Genomic DNA, 16,219 nt, shown 5'->3' with positions numbered 1-16,219 from the left:
GTGATCTCTTTGATGTCCAATATGAACAGAAGGAATAAATACAGCAAGAAAACAACAGGTCTCTATCTTCATATGGGCTTCTGAATATACTGTTTTAAGACAGACTGAACCTGTCCTTTAAATTGGGCTAAATTTTTAATCCTTTTTGACATTGTTTGATTTTCAGTAAATAGTAATTTTATTTATTTTAATTTATTGTTCACAAATCTGGCTAAATCCGTGTTAATGAGCACTTCTCCTTTGCCGAGATAATCCATCCACCTCACAGGTGTGGCATTGCATATCAAGATGACAGCATGAATATTGCACAGGTGTGCTTTAGGCTGGCCACAATAGAATGTGCAGTTTTACTGTAATGGGGGGGGGGGGGTATCTGGTGTGACCACCATTTGTAGTCACAGTACAACACATCTCCTTCGCATAGAGTTGATCAGGTTGTTGATTGTGGCCTGTGGAGTGTTGGTCCACATCTCTTCAATGGCTGTGCAAAGTTGCTGTAAACGCCGATCCAGAGCATCCCACAGATGCTCAATGGGTGACGTGTCCAGTGAGAATGCTGGCCATGCAAAACTGGGATGTTTTCAGCTTCCAGGAATTGTGTACAGATCCTTGCAGCATGGGGCCGTGCATTATCATGCTGCAACATGATGTGATGGTTGTGGATGAATGGCACAACAATGGGCCTTGGGATCTGGTCACGGTATCTCATTCAAAATGTCATCAATAAAATGAACCAGTGTTCGTTGTCCATAACATACGCCTGCCAATACCATAATCCCACCGCCACCTTGGGCCACTCGAACGTTGACATCAGCAAACCGCTGACCCACACGACGCCATACACGCTGTCTGCCATCTGCCCTGAACAGTGAAAACCGTGATTCATCCGTGAAGAGAACACCTCTCCAAAGTGCCAGACTCCATAGAATGTGAACATTTGCCCACTCAAGTCGGTTATGACGACGAACTGCAGTCAGGTCGAGACCCCAATGAGGACGACGAGCATGCAGATGAGCTTCGGTTTCTGACAGTTTGTGCAGAAATTCTTTGGTTATGCAAACCAGTTGTTGCAGCAGCTGTTGAGTGGCTGGTCTCAGACGATATTAGCCAGATTTGTGAACAATATTTGAGAGAAATAGTTCTTTTGTGTACATACAAAAAGTTTTAGATCTTTGAGTTCAGCTCATAAAAAATTTGAGCAAAAACAAAAGTAAATGACTAAGGCTGTCCACATTCTTTTGGCCATATAAAATGTATCAGTTGAAGCAAAGGCAATATACTGAAAATGATAATGCACCACATGTGGCTAATGTTCTAGGTGAAAAAGAGTCACCAGACTCACAACGAGGATCTCGAAGTCAATATCTCTTTATTGAAGCTATGCACAGAATCAGTCATGGGAAAGGAGCTCCCCGAACAGAGAAATTCATCAGTATTTCAGCACAATGCAGAGTACTCAAGGACACATTATACAGCCGAGCAACGGCCACATTGTCTCTTATGTTGCAAGGAAGATGTTTTCCAAACTTTGCCTCTCAGAGGCATCTGCATACTGCCGCTATCTTCAAGGCCACTTTGCAAAATAAAACTGGACTGAGACTTCTCACAAAAATTTCCAGGAAAACAGGACATATAATCAACAAGGTAAAGTGAACAGTCAGTATTTTTCTATCCCCATCCAATACTAAAACTAACACATCATGCAAAACATTGACACGACAACAAATCCACCATATCAAGTCTCTGTCTGAGGGTCTGCAGACACTCGTCCACCAAGTCCATCCCTTTGATCTGTCATTTGTTAACTTTGTGAGCTCGCCTGCAGAACGTCCAGTTATGTTCCACTGTGTTCTCGTTGGCTCGTTCACTCATGTGGTGAACACGTGTGTTGCGTATTGTGAAGCCCTGGAAAAAATATCAAGACAGACAAACAGAGTTATTTCCCATGATTTATTCTGATTTTGCTATTAATAAAGAATTAGGGGGGGGGGGGGACCAAACCAAAACAAAGAGTGCCGTTTCATACAGCTTTTGAGATGAAGTCGAGCAGGTGGACACGCAGGCCGACTTCCTGTTGGTGGTCGCATGGTCCAAAAGTGAAGGACACCTGGTAGTCTCTGGTGTCCATCATATGTTTGTTCCACTTTGTGAAACTGCTGGAAATGGACTCTAACACTGAATGGACCTTTAAGAGAGAGAATCATATATCAAATCATTAGAAATTATTATGTTATTATTTTAAACACACACACTTATACACTGACTTGAAACCCACTACCTCACACAAACTGTCATTTATTGGTCACATGGACACTATTCTATCTTGCCTGTCTTTTGCACTGTTTTTATTTATTTATTTATTTACACTCGTGTCAATGTGAATAACTGCCTGTGTGTGCTTTTTAATTGCCCCTTGGGGACAAATCAAGTTTTATTGAATTTAATTGAATTATCATGCTGTTGATTAATAGTGGTTTTGTTTGTAGTTCATGTCTTTATGTCAGCAAGTTTTGGTATGACAAATAATTTTGCCACGTTATATCAGTACAACCCTGGGCCGACCTGTTTGCTCTCACCTTCGTGGTGATGGTGAGCTGGGTGATGATGACTGCGACAGGGTTGGAGTACTTTGATAGCTTCCTGGTGCTGGACAGCTCCACTACTTCCTCATAGGTGTCAGTGGGGTAGGGCAGCGCAGGTTTGGGGTCTCCAAGGCACTGGATCAGGGGCTCAATCTGATAGAAGTCAGCCTCCTTCCTGAGCAGCTCCGTCTCCTTGAAGTCGCACGGTAACGTTAGCTCTGAAGTCCGCAGGAAGTTGAGAATGTAGCTGAAACAGCAGAAACACAGACGGGATCGGTCCAGGTGCAAAACTCTGAGCTGTCAGTTGAAGTCAGGACAAGAGAGGAGAAAGCTGCTGTATATATATATGTATGCTATATTCACACCACAAACAACTTATCCAGACTGGAAGAAGTTTGTTTCAGTTTTTCTAACATTTGAGTTTGAGTCATTCCCGTCTTGAAGGATCAGGTCATTTTATTCTGTATCAGATCTTCAACATATCCTCTTAAAAGACCAAAAACAACAATATGAGTCTGCCTCTTAATACTTTTTGACTTTTCTGTGGCTCTCAAGCCAAAGTCAACTGGTGCCTACTGAAACTGTTAAATAAATACGGTAAATAAATAAATACAGCTGGTCTCTGTAGTTTTTAGTGAATATTATTAAACCATGAGGAGCTGAACTATTTTCAGCTGTAAAACCATCCACATTTGGCACTCCAGTATTTACACTTATGGGATGGTCTGTGGGTTGGATAAGTCAAAATAAACTACTGTGTGTGTGTCTTTATGGTAATGAGGGAACATGTCACCCAGTTCAACAGTGTGGCTCATTTACGTGTATTTTATAAGATCGGGCATTGGCAAGACAACTTTTTCATTGAATCTGCAGACATTAAAAAATAAATAATCACCAGTGAGATATTTTCACTCCTTTGTAACTGAATGGATATTACACCAGGAGCATGAAGCTGCTGATTTAGGCTTGTAGGGCTTGCAAAGTGACAAACGGCACCGCTGCACTCTGAAACCCAATATTTCCATTGGCTTGCACTGCTTCCCTGTAGCACAGCACTGGGCAAGCACGAGCAAGCGCTGCAGCCAAAGTTCAATCTAGTTGAACCTCTGCGCTGTGACGCAGGCCAACACAGCCAATAGAAGCAAGGCATCCAGCCAGACAGGAAGACAAATGCAAAGTGGACGAGAAACTGTTGCCTTGGAAACGCAGCTTCTTCCCCAGATGCTCTCTGTACCTGAGGCTCCCTAAGCCTCTGCCCTGCTGCTCTCCTTCTCCTTGTCATAAGCAGGGCAAATGCTAACCCTTGTTTTTTTTTCTAGCTCTATATTAAACATGAGTCATTGTTGCTAATGAGCTAAACTCCACCTATGTTCCCGTTCTCTACGACTCTATCGTGAATTGCGCTGGCCCAGGCAGGGAGCGCAGTGAACGCTGCGTTCTGTCTGTAATTTGTTGTGTAGCTAAATTCAGATTGTGTTAATGCCAAGGTGGCAGTTGTGGGTCTGAGAAGTGAAGCTCACTTCCGCGTTCAAAAAACTGCAATCCCCTCGGCTTCCTCTGGGGGCTGGTGTCAGAAGGGAGCATTCCCCATAGACCCCCATGTTAAAATCGCCGATTTTACATCCTCAATAAACATGTTAAAAGCCTGGTGTCAGAACGTTTTTTTTTCTCAATCGATAGTTTCTACCCCCGCACACACTCTGAGGGGGGTGAATTTTTTTTTAACTCTACCGTTTTACTGTTATTAGGTTAAGATTCTGGCCAATTAGGACGCGGAAACGTTGAGTGACAGGTCCGAGCAGCTCCGTGGACAGCTGCTTCGAGGCCAGTGGGCGGGTTCTCGGCCGGCCAATCCAACATGGCGCTGTCCAGGCCGCCATATTTGAGTCACAAAAACAACTCCCCAAAACCAATGGGTGACGTCACGGACGCTACGTCCATTCTTTTTACAGTCTATGGTTAATGCTAAAGCCTGGTTTATGCTTCTGCGTCGTGTAATGGTAAATTTGAATATTCCTTTGTTTTAATCACTTGAGACGTCCCCACACCCTGCTTTCCCCCCAAGGTATCAGAACTCCTTTTGTTTGTTACCCATTTGTGTATTTTAATGTCTCTAGACCTTCACCCTGCAGGACGCCCCAGGTGTGAAACACACCCTCGGGGGTCAGTGCCAATACCTACAACAAGAACAACAAGGGGTGTGGAACACACCTTAGGAGGCGTTCCGCAAGTATAAGGCCCCGTCCAGACGAATACGCGGCTTCACCGAATCCGATCTTTTTCTTAATCGTTTTGAAAAAAATCTCCGTAAACACGGCATCGTTTTCAGAAATATCTGCGTCCACACGATCACCTGAAAACGACCTAAAACGCTGTAGTACCTACATACTGCAGGCGTGTGTGTGGAGTGTGTGTGTCGCTGTAGCGCTGCCTGCCACACATAAACACTTAAAACAGCTGAAGAAGACGGGAGGTCCCCGCTGTAATTCAATAGAAGAAGTCCCCCGCTGTATTCAAACTCCAACATGGGATTAAATGTTGACAGGGAGTCGTGTCAGAGTAAATATGATGATCAGTGATGATTAAACAGGCGCGATTCAGCTGCAGCGTCTGAGCGACGCGACGTTAGTCGGCCGTTGTTGTTGTTACGTGCATAGACTGTCAGTGTGCAGCAGCTGCTGCAGCGGTGTGTGTGTGTGTGTGTGTGTGTGTGTGTGTCTCAGGTTACAGGTAGAGCGGCGGGGGGCATGACATCATCGTTTCTGAAAAAATCCGTATTGGCCGTCCAGACGAAAACGCTGGGGCGGCGTTTTCAAATTTTCCCACTCTGGGACCCGTTTTCAAAAAATACCGTTTTCACCCCCTGAAAACGCCGGATTCGTGTGGACGCGAGGCCAATCCGATAAAGTATTTATCCGGATTCGAAAAAAACGGATTCGTCTGGATGGGGCCTAAATGTTCAGGTCTCCCCATTGTCTTTGTCTTTCTGTACAATCACCGCTCGGGTGAGGACTGACCTTTCCTTGCAAGGAAATAAAAACATGTCGGCCCAAACACACCCCACTTTTCAATGAAAATACACCGGTAGACCTGAGTTGGTCCAGGTTCGCGTTCTCACCAGAGGGACCGCACCAGATGTTGGCATTTGGTGTGGAATCAAGCGGACAGAGACCACCCCGCTTGATTTAGTGCACACCCGAGTGCGATTGATGCTTTCACACCGACGAAAACGAACCGAACTAAGAGCTTTTGGTTCGAATGGACTGTTTAGTGCGCACCAACTGCTGTTGGTGTGAAAGCGCCCTAATTTAAAGGGAAACTTCGTTCTTTTCATCCTGGGCCATGTTTTCACATGTTTTTCTGTATACGTGAGTGATGGATAATACAATTATTGAGGTGGCTCCAGTATTGAGCCGGGCAGGCAGCCTGCAGCCCAGCTAACACTCTTCCACGGGGGAAGTGGCTCCCGTCAAAGTTCGCCCTATAAATGGGCATTTTTTTCACACTGACAGGCTCAGACAGTTACAATGAGTGTCCGACAACATACTAGAAAGGAGAAATGAACGTATGTCTCTACCTTTAGCTGGAGGTCGCTGTTTGTTGTGAACTGTGTCCAAATCTCACCACGCTAGAAATCTCGTTCTGAAATCTCGCGATAACTCGCGGCAAAACACTGGTGGGGAATACTGTTATCTGACTGAGGTGGAGAGACGACCGGAGAATTTACAAATTGTAACAACAAAATGTTGGGCTGCTCTTCGCGCAGCTTTCACAGACTACCTTACTTCGACACGGACACGCTGAAGTTATGGCTAGCTGTGCTACAAATGGATGCTGACACTCCTGTGGATGCACTGCGCCGTCGCCGTGCCGACCACAGGGTCTGCTGTGACCACTTTGACCGGGACGACTACTGCCAGTCAAAGAAGAGACGCGCTAAAGGTAGCGACATACGTTCATTTCTCCTTTCTAGTATGTTGTCGGACACTCACTGTAACTATCTGAGCCTGTCAGTGTGAAAAAAATGCCTGTTTATAGGGCGAACTTTGACGGGAGCCACTTGCCCCGTGGAAGAGCGTTAGCTGGGCTGCAGGCTGCCTGCCCGGCTCAATACTGGAGCCACCTCAATAAAAGTATTATCCATCACTCACATATACAGAAAAACATATGAAAACAGGGCCCAGGTTGAAAAAAACCGAAGTTCCCCTTTAAGGCAAAAAAGCCCAAAAATATACAAAAAATTCATGAGGCCAATATGCTGACACGCATCTAAACCATAGACTGTAGATACCAACATGTATCAAATCTTTAGCCGGCTGGTAAGATGCTAACACCCCGTTAACATTTAGCATGTTAGTGACGTGCGAACTCCCTAACAACACTTAGCATGTTCATATGGCAACAAGCTAAATTTCCTATTGACATTTCACATTTTAATGTAGTAATATGTTAACTCCCGGTTAACACTTAGCTCATCAGAATATAAACGTATGTGAATTCATTACAGGGTAAATGTGATTAATCCGACCAGCTAGCTGCATTTACTGTTCACACTGACCGAAACAGTGGGCCGTCGCGATCAATGAAGTAGTTCCCGTGTGAGTCCCTCACAGTGGGGAGGTCTCCAGTGAACATGGCTCCCAGCATGGACTCCGGATAACGCTGCAGCGTGGACATTGACGTGCTGTACACGCAGCCGCCCACGTTCACAGTCACTGGCTCCCCCATCTGGACAGAACAGGAACAACGGTCAGAAACAACACTGAGGAACAATTTGTTTTGTTAATGCGATCTGGAGGAAACGGCGCTCAGTTTAACCCCACAGTTTTTTATATATATATGTGTAAATTTAATTTGTTGTGTGGCAGTGAACTAGGCTGCTGCTGATAATATGGACACAAAGATAAGACCCTTTGCTGACTGACTGCAGCTGTCTTACACAAATGTTACCTTTTCACTCAGGGGAGGTAGTGGAGGAATTGCAATTAAATCTATGGCAAAGGTGGAGGTTTATTAGGCAGTCAAATTAATCCAAATAAATTAATTCATGTTAATGGGCTTTATGCACAGCTCCACTACTTCCTGAAATAAGCCAGCTAGTTTATTTCCTGTCTTACATTATTGGACCAATTGATTAATCCAGGTGTATCTGACCTCACAACAATGGTCAGGCACACCTGGATTAAAGGAGCTTGAGGCAAGATCAAGGAATAAAACTCATTAGCGATACAACGGCCGTAGCGGCTGTCAGGGTTACTGCAGCCATCAGCCAAGCTGGTGCGGGAGCGCGCATCAACTCTCCACAGCAGTGCAGCTGATGCTGTGACAGTGACACTGTGGCTGAATTGGAAACGTTACTACGTTACTATACCAGTGTTTTCCATTAATCAGCCGCCACAGTTTGGTTTGTGTCCACCGCAGCAGTCTCTCAAAGAAAAAAAGAACAGCTTTCACTATCTCTCATCTCTGCCAGTCAGCCCCTCTACCTGCTGTCTCTCTCACGACACACACACACACACAACCACACACACACACACACACACACACGTCGCGCTTGGCTGTTAATAAACAGTAAATGCGCCATGCCGCGCTCATTGTACAGTGCTCAAATTACAGCGACACCGGGAGGTTGACCGCCCAGGCATCAGGTCAGCACCGGAAAAAAAAGAAAAGAAGAAAACCTCTAAAAACCTGTGGGGAAGTTACTAAAAAAATGTCGGAGCCAATCTACTTACAGACGTTATTTGGATAAACTGACAACAGATTGGGAATCTAAACTGTCACTTTCTCGCATGAAAAAATATTAAAATTTAAGAAAGTGACGTTATTTCTCTACTCGCTGCTCACATAACTGTTCAGGCTGCAAGACATCCGCCGACCGCTGGTCGCAAGCGGTGGAAAGCCGAAGCTGTCGAGGACGCGCATGCAGCGGCATTTGACGTCACATCCGCGGACAGCGCGGGAAATTCGGACCCAGAATTGCAGCGCATTATGCAGCACACAGCCTGTTCAAGGCAACGGAGAGATACGCGAGTGGGCTCATTCTTTTTGGTTTTGAACGCTTCATCGCCCATTAGCAGTAAAAAACTTAAAACGCATGTGCATTTCTTCACAAATCTTGCCTCATGAACCTTTAATCAGTAAGTAGTGGAGCTGTGCATAAAGCCCATTGGTTAAATAACTTTGGCAAAGTATGACCCCCTGCATCGACTGTCCAGTCGTGCCTTGGACTAGTCCCCCAATACTACAGCCTGCAGCCCCTGAGCCTAACCTTAACACCACAACTAAATGCATGAGAGAAACATTTTCAAGTGAAGAAGGGGTGTTCAAATCTGATGGTGTTAGCGCCAGTACTGGCCTGAATGAACATTGCTCATGATGTGACCAATCCATTAACTATAGTTTCTTCATTAATGTGTTACAGAGAAAGAATTGCTGAAGCAAAGGGATCCATCCAGTCCAAGCAGAAAACACTGAGACAGCACCACAGACTGCAGCCTCCAGAATGAACATGAATCATCAGCACCTCAGTGAAACAGTTTCAATGATATCATAACCTTCATAAAGGAGGATTAAAATAGGACGGCTGTATTAGACTGCATTAGTTAGCTGTAACTAATAAACCGCTCACCAAGTGTGTATCTCAGTTTTCACTAACGAGTTAAGGCAAAAATACATAAAAAGAAAAACATGCACACAGACACACACCATATGACCCAGGTCTCCATTCTCCATCTGCAGCCCTGGGATGGCTGACCGTGTTGATTCCCTTCAGGTCAGACTGTTGAGAAGATCATTTCTGCGTTTCCACCAACACCTGTAACAAGAGGACGAACAGCTTGTGAGATGGTTGCCATGGAGATGAGCGGCCAGCTGATGCAGCAGCGTTGCCATGGCCCAGACATCATCTGGCTGATTGGTCTTGCCTCCCTGATGTGTCCTAACTCTGCTAGCTAGTGAGAAATGGGAGGAGGAGCTGTGGGCCTCGTTTCTTCAACCTCAGACACAAAATAACGCAGATTCAGAGCCGATGAATGAACCTCCCTGTCGCTCATTAATGAAACTCACACAGCATTTTAATGAGCTGTGGCTAAATCGTGCGTCAGTTGTGTGTTTATGGGCTGGAAATCTCTTGGTACGTCTTAGTTTCAATTGTTATTCAGCATGTTGCAAACTAAGTGAAAAACATTTTCATTCTGTTATTAAAAAAAGTCATTGGAACAGATCCAGAGATATTGTTTAATTTAAGGCTGCAATGAAAATGTGTAGAAGTGTAGAAAATGTCTAAAATAATGGCATTCAAAGAGCCAACCAATATCCAGGGCTGAAGATATTAAATTATGACAAAGAAAAGCAGCACATTTTTTGTAATTCCATGAATTCTTCTTCTTTCCTGAAACCTGGCACCTGCATTACCCACAATGCAAAACCACTGTCATAATAGTACGAGAATAAAGCCATAATACTTTAACCTGTTGTTTTCGAGGAGGAACATGGTTAAAAAGAGGACAGTACGTGGAGCATTTCGTAAAGTTGTACTTCAGTATAGGTTTCACAAACAAGGAGAACCCCACCATGTAGTTTTTTACCTTAAAATAATGTATCTAAACTCACTGAAGTGGTACATCGCAGCTCCGCTAAGCTCCAGAGCCTGAGCTCAAGCCCAGTCTCCCTGCGCCGTGTTGGGCCCCCCGGCCGACCAGCCTCCCCTCCAGAGCTTGAGCTCTGGAGCTTTGCTTGGCCCCGCTACCGGCAACGGCAACCGCAACGGTACCGACGATGGCGCCGCAACAAATTCATGTAGGTTACTGTGTTTCTCTGGGAACGAGGTAGCAGACAGTTGCTCTTCTCAACCAGAGTACTACCAGTACCACGAATCATGGGGCTTTAATCTTTTGGCACATCAGCACCACATTGTCATCAGGATCAGGACTTTGAAAAGAATATGCAAGAAAATGCATCTGTTCCGCAGAAATAACCAGGCGGACTGCCATTTTCTCATAATATTATGACTTTTTCTCGTAAAATTATGACTTTATCCTCAATTTTTTTTTTCTCAATGTGGCCCTAATACTCAGTCGTATAGCATAGATCTTAGTCACAGTTGTTTTGTTTTGCTTGTTTTTTAAATCTGCGGGATCTGTGTTATGATGATTATTTTAGTTATGTGGTAATAATAAAAAAAACTCATTATCACCCAGCTCCCAGTTATTGATTGGTGCTGATCTTAAAATCTAGGGATGGAGCACTAAATCATCACAGTAGCTGCCCGGGTTTGGACGCCGCCATGGGAGGGAGATACTGCATGTCGCTCTCTCTCTCTGCTAAGACATCGTCAAATGAAGAAGAAAATAAACTAGAAAATTTCCTCTGGGGAAATTTTGAAAGGCCCACGGGGCTACTGCCGGTTTTGCCATCTCTGTCAACATGGGAATCAAACCCACGATCTTAAGGTCAAGAGTGTGTGTGTGTGTGTGTGTGTGTGTGTGTGTGTGTGTGTGTGTGTGTGTGTGTGTGTGTGTGTGTGTGTGTGTGTGTGTGTGTGTGTGTGTGTATAATCACATGAAGTTACCTGTGTGTGTTAGAGTGTGGGAGAGGAGTGCGCGCTTCCGCGCGCATTTGTATGTTACCTGTGTGTTTTGATGTGTGTGTGTGTAACTGTAATCACATGAAGCTGGCTCTAGAGTCTGTGTGTGTGTGTGTGTGTGTGTGTGTGTGTGTGTGTGTGTGTGTGTGTGTGTGTGTGTGTGTGTGTGTGACTGACTTGACACATGTTATGAGCTGCGTCCTGTGTCAGTCTGATTTAGTGTGTCTGTGTTTATAAACATTTAAACGAGCGCCAGGTGGATTGTTTATGAAGTTAACGAGCTCTGGCCTGAGGATCAGAGGTTACCACGGCAACTCGAGGTGGTTACCACGGTGATAGGGGCCCCCCAGGCTGAGGCAGACAGAAACGTGGAGAAAAGGAGCGATTTTCTGCCTCTGCACAGTCTTCTACAGTAAATATTTTGGAAACGCTGGCAGTTTTAAAACATCGGTCCGTTCTGGTTCTCTCAGAAAATATTTGTATTGGAGTCAATGAGGAGCAGAGACAGACGTGGCCGCACTCAGAGGCTTGTTCTGTAAATTCTGTAAGTCTCTCTGATATTTTGAGCACATGATATGAGAGATAACAAGTTTGTCTTACAAATTCTGAAACAATTATGTGTGTAGAGTGTAAATTGTGGCCGGGCCGAGTGTGGAAAGAGAAAAAATCTGGAGTTTTTCTGGCCTCTCTCCCACTCTAACCGATGATGTCACGCGCTCTGACACAAACATTCCGTGCAATAGACCACTTCGGTGTCGACGTCACAGTGACGTACTGGTGGCAGGAAAATACCGGAAGTAAGCAACAAATACACGTCCTGACCATAGGTCCTGACATACAGCTCAACTTTAAAAAGCAGCGCAGCTGCTTGGCTGCAGCACGACCCTAAGCTGTGATGATGATCCCACATTAGAGGGTGAATTTTATTTAATTTTCGTAATCGCGGTGCAGAACAGTGAGTTTGGAGCTGACGAACGGAGAGAAAAAAGAGAGTCGTGCCGCGGCGAGACCGATGAAATGGTGATTAGAGAGGGAGCGATCAGCGGTGACCGCCGCGCTGACGGACCCAGTGGAAATTGGGGTGATACAACGACTGCTGAGGAGGAACTATAAAGAACTCAGCTGTGATTTAAACTAGGACCTAAACCGAGTCGAGTAGAGCCGAGCTGTAACTGTGTAGTGGAGAAGCGGCAACACACGCGCGTCCCCTCAGATGCGGCTGCATCTCTAGGTCACTGGTGTGTGAGTGTGAGAGAAATAAAAGCTCTGACTTGCTTGGGCAGACGTTGTTTGGTGTCACCCGCTGATTTGCACATGTAGGCTACAATATCTAGTCCCCGAATATAAGACGACCCGTCCTTTCCAACTTTTTTCGACGGAAAAAATACTCTTATATTCGGGTCAGTGTATAAAATATATGTAGATATTGCGTGCATCGTTTAGGGATTTTTATTAAACATTTACTGTTTCATTCAGTGTAAACGTTAACACGTGTACACGTTCACCCTCTTATTCATTTATTTTGACATTCATTCATTCATTTTTACACACATCGGGTCATGAGCGGTGTCCCTAGCAACGGTCTGTGATATATAGCCTAACAACGGTCTGACTAATACAGAAATAACAGACATGGATCCGTTAAATAAACTGTAATATACAGTCATACAAGTAGGCTACAGTTTGCTGTCATACCGTAGTTGATGGACTTGTTGATGATCGCCCACGCAGCGTTTTGTGTCCCTAGGCAGTAGCCTACGTCGGTCCGTAACACACAACACACTCCGTTGCTAATCGTTAACTTAGCCTACTCAGGTATGACAACCTGTTTTCTGTTGACAAAGCATTAAAATAATCAGAGAAGGCCTCTGTATGATCCATCTTCCTCTGATTTGATCGCTCTTGATGCCGGCTTTCCACTATTGACACCAGATCAGCTGTCACGTTCTGCCACCAGTGAAGCCCGCCCACAACATACGTCATCAATGTTTATAAACATAGAAATGGTCTATACACACCCATTATAATCTCATAATTTCTCCAAAAATGATCATGGTCATTGAACAGGGATTGATCAAAAACTATATGACCTATCAAAACGTGGAGTAATACACCAATACACAAGACTTGTGTCTACTGTTTAAAGTTTAAATGGAGTCTCTAGGTGAAAGTATGCCTGAGCAGTAGACGTTTGTTAAACTCCAATGATTGGTATTTTTCGCTCTTTTTTTTCCGCCCGCCCCATTGACTTCAATGCAAAATTTTGCACAGTTTTTCGCGACTCACGTCGCGAAAAATTTGTAAATTGTTGAGAAAAGTAATAGCACACCAATCCCGATCAAGCCGCACGTTTTGATATATAATTTGTCCTAGTACTGACTAGTAGCGAACCGAAAAGCGTCCGGAAGATGAAAAAAAAAAAACTAGGAAAAAATCCACACAATAACAGTAGTTATTCGCCCGGGCACTGGTCCCTGCAGCTATTTCATAGCTGTTGGGACCAGTGCCCGGTGCGATGGCCCGTGGCCCTAATGAACAAATAAAAAATTAAACCACAGACCCAAACAACACTGACTTAAGTGATATCACTTGTGGCAATAAATCCGATTTCACACTGATCACAACTGTTTCATATATGTGGTGGTACTCAAGACCTGGGAACAGCGTTCACAGTGTAATGAGTTCACCTCTCTCTGACCCACCGCAGAATACAGCTAGCTGCCTCTCATTAGCAGTTGTCTTCATCTTTGCGGGCACTATAATCAGTATTTTTATATTAACAACCCACAGAGAATTATTACACTACTCTGTTCTCCACTGAACTCTGCAGAGCCTCATAACCTCCCTCAGCTTCTGGTTTTTCAGCCCGCGGCTTTACAGCTCAGAGTCAGTGCTCTCATTAACTCTGTTTCCAGCAGCAGTTCCTGGAGAAGCCTCTGAAATCCTGCAGCACACTTCCTGCTCAGCACCGAACACCAGACAGACGCAGTACGAGATGAGCTGGTGGAGCAGGTAAAGAGTCAGACTGAACATCACACAGCATGAAGAGATGCTCAGGTCAGGGGACTGTGAGGGCCGCTCTGAAGCCCCCAGCTGGAGTTTAACCAAGTGGTTCACGGTGGAGTCGCTGTAAATGCTAGCTGCCATAACATATTTATCACCATTATAACTTTACTAATTTTTCTGTTGCTCACAGTTTGTAACAATTAACTTCACAGAGTTCTTATAATGTACACACCTTTTTAATTATTGATTTGATATTTTTCTAGGTTATGGTGTTGTTATTAGGGCCTACTATGAATGGATTTCCCCAGTGTGGGGATCAATAAAGTCACATCTTATCTTATATTTTGTGTATTGGAGCCATACTTATTTATATCCACGTGTAGGCTACTCTGTCTCCTCTGATTCTAATTGGCACACAACCCCAACAAGGAGACTATACTTTCATCCTCCTGTCACATGTTGGATTTTCTCTGTTTATTTTGAGTTCGTGCAGTTAAATCTCCATCTCAATCAACGTTTACTGCTTATTTTAATGTCTATTTCCTGTGGTGGTTGTATTACATTTTTCTATTCCATAAAACTAGATAAAATCAGCAATTTCCTTTAGGTCAGCCTTGTTAAACCCATTGTATGATCCAAGTGAGTGAAATTAACTGTGTTGGGCTGCTTTCCACTGGTGTTGCTATGTAATTTAACTGTGGTTATTTTACAGGCCGTTTGCGGTGATGCTGCGTCACTCTGTTAGAAAGACAAGTTCTGTTTTTCCCCACACATTTTAGACCCCTGAAGGCAGCAGGCTAGAAACAGCTCAGTGTTGATGATGAACGCAACGTCTCTAGGTTTACTGTCGACGGGTTAGCATGATGTGTGTGGGTGGGTGAGACGTTTCACCTTTGATGGGTTAAATTAAATGTATAAATAGACTCTCACCTGTGACCTGTGCTGCATCGCTGCCGCCTGCTCCTGAAACACGACCCAGAGCCGGAGGAGCAATAAGCCTCTAGCTGACCCCCGCATCTCCATCCATGCCTCACTCACCGGCGTCCAGTCACACGGCGAGCACAGGCGGGCTTCCGGGAAGTCCTATCAAAATAAGAGTCGTGTTAAAGACGAGAACAATAAAATTATAGGCTATCTATTCAGGGAAAATCGAAAATATATAAAATAAAACGCTTAGATCATAAGTGCTTGGTCCTCTTTTTACATTATGTTGATTTTTCTTTTCTTTTTTTTCATAATTATGTCTCATTTGAAATTAATAGGCCTATAGCCTACATTTTATTTCTTGGCGCCTTTCAGAGCAGCCATGGTCGCCTTACAGAAGAACAATACTGTAATACAATGGCACAGAGATAACAGAAAACCTTAGAACAGTACAGTAGCAAAATGAATAGCCTATATAATAAACATGCACAATACAGATGGCGAAAACGGATGGATAAACAATTGGGTTAGAGGGAGTAGGCAGCTTTGTGTCTTGAGGTGTGACTTGAAGGTATCAAATTAGTCCAGATGTGTAGTGGGAGAGTGTAAAGTCTGGGTGCTGAGCAGCTAAAAGCACGAGCACCAGCATTTAAATGGGGGTGTGGTGAGCAGAGCAGCAGATGAGGAACAGCGTGGCCAAGGGGGGATATATAGGTGAAGCATGTTAGAGAGATGGGGGGAAGGGGGACCAAAGTGGGGACCAAACAGCCATCGATAGGAATACTGTGGGGGTGGGCTTTGGAGAGTGATGACTTGGATCCAATGAGGAGAACTTCACTGTTATTGCTATTCAGTTTGAGCATGGTATTTGACATCCAGTGGCTTACAGGCAGTCAGAGAGGGCAGCTGTGGGTGAAGTAAAGTCAGGTTTAGTGGAGATGCAAATGTGGGTGTCGTTGGCATGTCGTTAGGGGTGGATTTGGTGCCTATGAGAAGGAGCTCTGTTTTGTCACTGTTGAGTTTGAGGAAGTTGTGGCTTAGCCATGTTTTTATTGTAGAGATGCAGGTTTCGATGTGGGTGAGGGGGGTTTGGTGCTGATGTAGATCTGGGTGTCATTGG

At 44.5% G+C, this 16,219-nt stretch overlaps 1 protein-coding gene across 1 annotated transcript; it reads right to left on the bottom strand.

The window, feature by feature from the left end:
* Positions 1–1,556: 1,556 nt before the first annotated feature.
* On the bottom strand, positions 1,557–15,223 carry kctd6a (potassium channel tetramerization domain containing 6a). The gene is made up of 6 exons (XM_083971205.1): positions 15,106–15,223; positions 9,291–9,399; positions 7,141–7,310; positions 2,577–2,829; positions 2,027–2,185; positions 1,557–1,905 (listed from the first exon to the last, which is right to left on the bottom strand). The coding sequence occupies exons 2-6, from the start codon at positions 9,315–9,317 to the stop codon at positions 1,795–1,797; spliced, it is 720 nt and encodes a 239-aa protein (XP_083827331.1). The 5' UTR covers positions 9,318–9,399; positions 15,106–15,223; the 3' UTR covers positions 1,557–1,794.
* Positions 15,224–16,219: the final 996 nt, after the last annotated feature.

The sequence above is a fragment of the Trachurus trachurus genome (assembly GCF_905171665.1).
Source record: "Trachurus trachurus genome assembly, chromosome: 5".
NCBI lineage: Eukaryota > Metazoa > Chordata > Actinopteri > Carangiformes > Carangidae > Trachurus > Trachurus trachurus.
This window is presented reverse-complemented; position numbering and strand designations above follow the sequence as displayed.